The sequence below is a fragment of the Babylonia areolata genome, chromosome 31 (genome assembly GCF_041734735.1).
Source record: "Babylonia areolata isolate BAREFJ2019XMU chromosome 31, ASM4173473v1, whole genome shotgun sequence".
NCBI classification, from domain to species: Eukaryota; Metazoa; Mollusca; class Gastropoda; order Neogastropoda; family Buccinidae; genus Babylonia; species Babylonia areolata.
Window position 1 is genome coordinate 7,695,527 of NC_134906.1, and position 8,392 is coordinate 7,703,918.

The 8,392-nt window shown below is 47.5% G+C and overlaps 1 protein-coding gene across 2 annotated transcripts in view; it reads right to left on the bottom strand.

The window, feature by feature from the left end:
- Window positions 1-381: 381 nt before the first annotated feature.
- The window catches only part of LOC143276231 (nmrA-like family domain-containing protein 1), a 10,693-nt gene continuing 2,682 nt past the window's right edge, over window positions 382-8,392 (bottom strand). For both annotated transcript variants that reach the window (XM_076580701.1, XM_076580702.1), the window contains exons 2-4: window positions 4,709-5,237; window positions 2,228-2,421; window positions 382-1,208 (exon numbers count right to left, since the gene is read on the bottom strand). In XM_076580701.1, the coding sequence (XP_076436816.1) occupies window positions 1,032-1,208; window positions 2,228-2,421; window positions 4,709-5,231 (894 nt within the window). In that variant the 5' untranslated portion in view covers window positions 5,232-5,237 and the 3' untranslated portion in view covers window positions 382-1,031. The remainder of the gene's footprint in view (window positions 1,209-2,227; window positions 2,422-4,708; window positions 5,238-8,392) is intronic.

Genomic DNA, 8,392 nt, shown 5'->3' on the forward strand with positions numbered 1-8,392 from the left:
GATGTACGCTCAGCCTCGAACAGGTCCTTGTCTGGTGGGTAGGGATGTTACCAAGTGTAAGCAACATGATTTTGTGGATGTACATTGAAAGTGAATAAGACTTTAATGTGTTTACTGTGAACGGAATGACTGACACACTGTGACTACTGATGACACGTTGTTTGACCTCAGGTGATGGTCAGGACACTGACCCCCCCCCCCCCCCCCCCCCCCCCCCTGCCCCCCGCTCCTCCTCTCTGAAAGGTAAACTGAGTTTTCATGAAAAAGTCGATATTGCCCAGTACCCTTTCTCAAAAGGCAGGGCTGCAACAAAAATCACTTTTCTGATCCATCCACCCCTACCCCTTCCCGCTTTCTGTCCTTGTGTCTTTGATTATTTCACACACACACACACACACACACACACACACACACACACACACACACACACACACACACACACACCACTGCTTTCTTACCCTGATCTGAATCAACTGAGAACCGATGTTTTCTTTACTCCATATTTAACTCAGCACATTTTAAAAACCAACATTTCCTCCAGATAATACACGCGCACAGTTTTGGCAGAAATGCTTTCGCGTTCGGGTCATGTGACTTCAGTTTGGCTTGGTGAAAATAAATGCCAAAAAATGTTCTGTCAGATACATGTAAGAGACAAAACTAATACTCCGATACTGTCGGGAGTTAAAAAAAAAAAAAAAAGGCACAAGATGAAGACAAAGGAAAAGAAAGGAATCCAAAACAAACTCAGTTCACTCAGGGGCAACCAGAAAGCTCAGCGTCTCCCGGGTCTCCGGTGACCTTCCTTCCGACGGACGTGACGTCATGGACAAGGGGGCATCACCCACGGAGCTGGAAACCTGAGTCATTTGGTTTCAACAGTATTTCACTTGGAACATGTCACAATACAACAGCCTGATCTATTCATAGCCCCAGGGGACGTGACCTGATCTATTTATAGCCCAGGGGACGAAACCTGATCTATTTATAGCCCAGGGGACGTCACCGCAGCAGGGAGAGGACGTCCGTGCTCAGCACATGGCGCGGGAGAGGGCGTCTCTGTTCCGGGAGACCCAGGCCTCGAAGGGCAGGATGTTGGGGTGGAGGTGCTTCTTGTGCCGCTGGTCCTCACGGAGCAGGAAGTTGAACATCTGGGCCCAGTCCCTCGCCCCGGGCATGCCGATCTGGCTGAACTCGTGCACCGTCAGCTGGGGAAAGTCATGATGATGATGATGATGATGATGATGATGATGATGATGATGATGACACTACTACTACTACTGGCTGAACTGGTGCACCGTCAGCTGGGGAAAGTCATGATGATGATGATGATGATGGTGATGACGGTGATGATGGTGGCACTACTACTACTACTACTACTGGCTGAACTGGTGCACCGTCAGTTGGGGAAAGTCATGATGATGATGATGATGATGATGATGATGATGATGATGATGATGATGATGATGGTGATGACGACGACGACGACGATGATGATGATGATGATGATGATGATGATGGTGATGACGATGATGATGATGGTGATGATGATGATGATGGTGATGACGATGATGATGATGATGATGATGATGATGATGATGATGGTGATGACGATGATGATGATGATGATGGTGATGATGACACTACTACTACTACTGGCTGAACTGGTGCACCGTTAGCTGAGGAAAGTCATGATGATGATGATGATGATGATGATGATGGTGATGACGGTGATGATGATGATGATGATGGTGATGACGATGATGATGATGATGATGATGATGGTGATGACGATGATGATGATGATGATGATGATGATGATGATGATGATGATGATGATGCTACTGCTGCTGCATCTCCACTACCACTAGTACTAACAACAACAACAATAATGATGATAATGATGATAACAACATACTACTACTACTACTACTACTACTACTACTACTACCAACAACAACACTACTACTGCTACTAATGATGATGGCGACTACAACAACAGCAACAGTGATAATAATGATAATGATAATGATAATAATAATTTATCCTGACACACACACACCTACGCCGACATGAAGGTTCTGGGGGCCAGGTGCTTGCTGAGGACTGTGGTGTCCCCATCCCTTACCCCCACCCCAACCTCCAAGCCCCCCCCCACCCTTTTCTCCCTCACACACACACACACACACACACACACACACACACACACACACACACCTGCACCGACCTGTTTGTCCCTGAAGGTTTTGGGGGCCAGGTGCTTGCTGAGGACGGTGGCCACCTCCCTGATGGTGAGCTTGTCACCGCTGACGCTGAGGGTCTTCCCCAGCACGCTGTCCCTTCTGGCCAGCATGTCCACCACGATGGGCCCCAGGTCCTCCACGCTCATCATGTCCACCGGCGTCAGGCCCGTCGGGATGCCTGCACAGCACGAACACGGAGTGTGGCTGCCTAACCGAAACACCCACAAAACGTGTGGCTGCTTAAGGAAGACGTCATGGGTGTGGCTTCCTAACTAAAACCCCAAGACTATGACTGTCTAACTAAAACCCCAAGAGTATGGCTTCCTAACTAAAACCCCAAGAGTATGGCTGTCTAACTAAACCCCAAGAGTATGACTGCCTAACTAAAACCCCAAGAGTACGACTGCCTAACGAAAACCTAAAGAGTATGGCTGTCTAACGAAAACGCTAAGAGTATGGTTGCCTTACGGAAACCTAAAGAGTATGGCTGTCTAACGAAAACGCTAAGAGTATGGCTGTCTAACGGAAACCTTAAGAGTATGGCTGTCTAACGAAAACGCTAAGAGTATGGCTGCCTAACGGAAACCTAAAGAGTATGGCTGTCTAACGAAAACGCTAAGAGTATGGCTGCCTAACGGAAACCTAAAGAGTATGGCTGTCTAACGGAAACGCTAAGAGTATGGCTGTCTAACGGAAACGCTAAGAGTATGGCTGTCTAACGGAAGCCTAAAGAGTATGGCTGTCTAACGAAAACCTGAAGAGTATGGCTGTCTAACGGAAACGCTAAGAGTATGGCTGTCTAACGGAAACGCTAAGAGTATGGCTGTCTAACGGAAGCCTAAAGAGTATGGCTGTCTAACGGAAACCCAAAGGGCATGGCTGCCAAACTAAAAGACATCATTGTTTGAAAGCTGTTTTCCGTGGGGGGAAAAAGCGGAGTATCGAGGAAGAATTAGTAAATGAGATGCGCACACATTACTCAACTCACACTAGAACATTTTTGAATAGATTTTGAATGATTATTCATTGCTTAGAATGTTTTCGGAAATTTTAAACTCCAGTCCAGTTGGTATCCTCCTTTGATGTGTTATAATTAATGTTGTTATTTATATTTACATTGTTGTAGGTTAATACTTGTTGATATGCATATACATATTCTCCTTCCCATGACACCTCATTCAATACACACCAGAATCTCTTTAGACCTTTTTCTTATAATATACTTTTCCTCTGATACATAACATGACTACTTTTTACACTAATATTCACATGCATTTCCTTTCCTTTATCCACTTCCTTACTCCTTTCCGCCTAAAAACACTTATAGTGAATAGACGTTAAACTGAAGATAAAACACTAGAACATTAACAAACCCCCAGACTATGCACACACAACTTGAAATACTAAAACGGCAAAAAAAAAAAAAAGTGTCCATCTATAGAAAACACAGACAGACAGAAGTGTGAAAGGGCCGTGGTGAGAGAGCAGCAGGGGAGGAAATACCCCAGCTTCAAAAGGAAGTGCACTCATTCCCCCAGTCCCTCTTCACAATCATCACGACCATGCACAACATCCAGACTGGCCGTGTAGGTATGTGTTGTTGTTGTTGTTGTTGTTGTTGTTTTTCGCCATTGTTGAATAAAATGGCTTAACTCTCTCCATACGAACGGCGAAAGAGACGACGTTAACAGCGTTTCATCCCAATTACCATCATCAAAATAATTATTGCAAGCGGAACGCTCTTATACTGAAGAGGTGAATGTTGACAAAAAAAAAAAAACACCACAGTTCTGACGACGGAAGCTAAAGGTTGGGTCATTCAGGCACCCACTGGACATCCGAGGGGTCTGTGTAGAGGAGAAGAGAGGACTGGCTGTACTGAGTGAGTTAATCGAGGCGTTTTTCGTTGTTTTTGTTTCTTTTGTTTGTTTGGGTTTTTTTAAGTGACGCATTTCTGCTAAAAGTGTGTCCATGTTTTGTGTGTAAGAAAAGTTGTTTTTTTTTTACATCGGACTGGACATCCGAGGGGTCTGTATAGAGGAGAAGAGAGGACTGGCCGTACTGAGTGAGTTAAAAAAACAACAACAAAGATATCAGAGCGTTATGATGAAACTGTGGAGGAGTGTTCTAACTGAACAACGAAGGACACAATTTCTGCAACTGGTGCTGTAAAAGAAAAAACAAAACAAAGGGACACACCTTCGACCCATTGGCCTTCTTGTTCAATGCTTCTATTCCAGCCTGTGCTCATTGTACACTGAGGCACGGGGACACTCCACAACCTCCCTCTGGAAACTAAGCTTATCATTCCTTCACATTCTCTTCATGTTAACCCCGCCCCCCTCCCCATGACACCCCCCACACACACACACCACACTCACTCACAAACACACAACACACACACACACACACACACACACACACACACACACACACACACACACACACACACACACGAAACTTACACAAATCGAAGTTGCACCCATCACAAGTCTTGGGCTTAAACAGGCCACAGAAGTCCTCATAGTACATGGGCATGATCAGACACGTCACCGGAAGTCCGATGTCGCGCATGTAATCCTCAACTTCCGCCTTGGCCACCATGTGTCTGACGAGGGCGCCCGAGATGCGCGTGGTGTGAAGCTGCGAGCTGAAGACCACGTGACCCACGCCCATGGCCTTGCAGGCATCAGCGATCAGCCGTCCCTGGGTCTTCTCCTTCTCGAAGCAGTCCGGGTCGTTGTAGTCTGTCACCGTGTTGACGAAGGCCGCGTAGGCGCCCACCAATGCGGACTCGATGGAGTTGCGGTCGTAGGGATCGTAGGGGATCAGGCTGGCCCCGTCGTGACGTATCTGCTGCGCGTGCTGGGTGGTGATGTCACGGGTGAGGGCCCGGATGGAGTACTGGCCGGTCTGGGCCAGAGCGCGTGCCACTGACGCCCCTTGACCCCCAGTGGCCCCGAACACCGCCACCACTTTCCTGGACATGCTCACCTGCACACAGACACACAGACACACACACATCCATACACACATGCATATATATATATATATATAATATATATATATATATATATATATATATGTACGCATATCAATGTATACACACATTGTCAAGCACACAACATGTACAGAGACTAATTGTATACTGTTTGGATGGACATGCCACACCACACAAAACTTACTGCTGAGAGAAGAGGTGAGTTTTGAAGCCAGATTTGAAACCTTTAGGGAGATAAGACTCAGGGTTCAATCAATGTACCTTCAGTCCCGACACAACCAGATCCAAGACACTCTCTCACAGGTGAACCACACAATCACCACAACTTCCAGCCAACGACCACTGTGAAAATTCCTCCGGGGTATCAAAAGAGAATGGGGGGTGGGGTGCGGTGTGTGCCCAACACGCCGATGCCAGCGTGAGAGGCGAGGCAGGAATGGGTTCAGATTGCAATCCGTCACGCTTCGCTGAGCGTGTTCAATGCTGCTCCCCGGGTGGACGTGGAGCCGCGTAGCGACACGTCAGACCACTGGGGTGCTTGTTCCGGGTGGAATCGTTCAGTCACACCACTGACACCCGAGCCTATCAATAACACCATTCGCTCCATGCTTTTCCCCAACTCGTGTGCTCACACACGCGCAGAAAATAAAGCACGCGCATATCCATTAACCCCCACCACCACCACCACCACCACCATCACCGCCCCCCACCCGCCACCTAGAAAAATACCTCCAACCCCTCCTTCTTCTTCGTTCGTGGGCTGAAACTCCCACATTCACTTGTATGTGCACGAGTGGGCTTTTACGCGTGTGACCGTTTTTACCCCGCCATGTAGGCAGCCATACTCCGTTTTCGGGGGTGGGTTCCCACACTCAAAATTTGGTTTATCGTCTCCTTTGAAAGACTAGCGTCCAGAGCACCACTCAGAGTCTAGCGGAGGGGGACAAATTTCTGGTTGGTAAGAGTGGGATCCCACACCCTCAGACCCTCTCGCTTCCGAGGCAGACGGGTTACCATGGGCCACGGGTTCACCACTTCCACTAAAGAAGAAGAAGTAGGTTTAGTAGGTGGTGTCCTAAGTACGTTAAAACAGAACAGGCACCACTGAACACCACCGAAGTGACTCAGCAGCAGTGCAGGGTCTCCTGTGGTGTGTGGCCTCCTGGCGACCTAACATCGATGGTTCCCTGTGGACTGCCGACGCTGGAACTGTGACGGACGAACCCGGGTGTGGCCGTGTATGGGGAAATCTAAATGAGCAGCGTGGGAGTAATGCCACTGAAACGGTGCAGATGATGGGGCAGAAAAAAAAGAAGAAGAAGAAGGAGAAGGATAAGAAGAAAAAAAAAGAAAAGAAAAAGAAAAAAGAAGAAGAAAAAAAGAAGTGGTGTGATCTGTCCAGTTTCCACATTCCCTTCGCTCTCATCTTGCAGCCGTTCGACAAAAGGGGTCCCACAATGCACAGCACGTGTTAATCAGACCCCTTGACAAAAGTGGTCCCACAATGCACAGCACGTGTCAATCAAAGCCCTTGACAAAAGTGGTCCCACAATGCACAGCACGTGTCAATCAAAGCCCTTGACAAAAGTGGTCCCACAATGCACAGAATCAGACCCCTTGACAAAAGTGGTCCCACAATGCACAGCACGTGTTGATCAGACCCCTTGACAAAAGTGGTCCTACAATGCACAGCGCGTGTTAATGAAAGCCCTTGACAAAAGTGGTCCCACAATGCACAGCACGTGTCAATCAGACCCCTTGACAAAAGTGGTCCCACAATGCACAGCACGTGTTAATCAGACCCCTTGACAAAAGTGGTCCCACAATGCACAGAATCAGACCCCTTGACAAAAGTGGTCCCACAATGCACAGCACATGTCAATCAAAGCCCTTGACAAAAGTGGTCCCACAATGCACAGCACATGTCAATCAAAGCCCTTGACAAAAGTGGTCCCACAATGCACAGCACGTGTTGATCAAAGCCCTTGACAAAAGTGGTCCCACAATGCACAGCACGTGTTGATCAGACCCCTTGACAAAAGGGGTCCCACAATGCACAGCATGTGTCAATCAAAGCCCTTGACAAAAGTGGTCCCACAATGCACAGCACGTGTTAATCAGAGCCCTTGACAAAAGTGGTCCCACAATGCACAGCACGTGTCAATCAAAGCCCTTGACAAAAGGGGTCCCACAATGCACAGAATCAGACCCCTTGACAAAAGTGGTCCCACAATACACAGCACGTGTTGATCAGACCCCTTGACAAAAGTGGTCTCACAATCCACAGTGCACAGCACGCGTTGATCAGACCCCTTGACAAAAGTGGTCCCACAATGCACAGAATCTGACCCCTTGACAAAAGAGGTCCCACAATGCACAGCACGTGTCAATCAGACCCCTTGACAAAAGTGGTCCCACAATGCACAGCACGTGTTAATCAGACCCCTTGATTTTGCGGGATAGAAAACAGGAGAAAGTGGTGTTTCAAGTCATCAATCAGTGCCCGGAACAATCAGCCCAGAACGGAGAAAACCGTCTGGAGATAATCATACCAGACTACCCCAGATCAAAACGTATCCATTTTCAGCCTTCCAGAGTTGTTTTTTTTTCGCCCCCTTCGTTTGATGATGTCACCAGTGGCGTCATATAGGTGTGACTGTGAGAGTTACATCCTGAAGCAGTCAAGGAAAGCCGGGTGGAACCAGATTCCAGTACATTGAATTTTCTTCTTTTTTTTTTCTACAAGCAGCTTTATTCCTGGAGGTCGTAGCAACAACAACAACAACAACAACAACAAAACTGCTGCCGCATTCACTCAACTCCAGCTCACACGACAGGCAGACTCGCACACAACGTTCGCATTCTGACTTTACTCTCACCCAGGGATTTAAAAAAAAAAAAAAAAAAAAAGACAACACAAGGACACCCCTTTCTGATTATTAATTAATAAATCCAAGAAAATTAAACAAACATGTCCACAGTTTCCCTTCAGGGATAAGCCATATGAAAAGTCCAGTGCAAGGAGATACAATGTGGAGTGATGGCCTAGAGGTAACGCGTCCGCCTAGGAAGCGAGAAAATCTGAGCGCGCTGGTTCGAATCACGGTTCAGCCGCCGATATTTTCTCCCCCTCCACTGGACCTTGAGT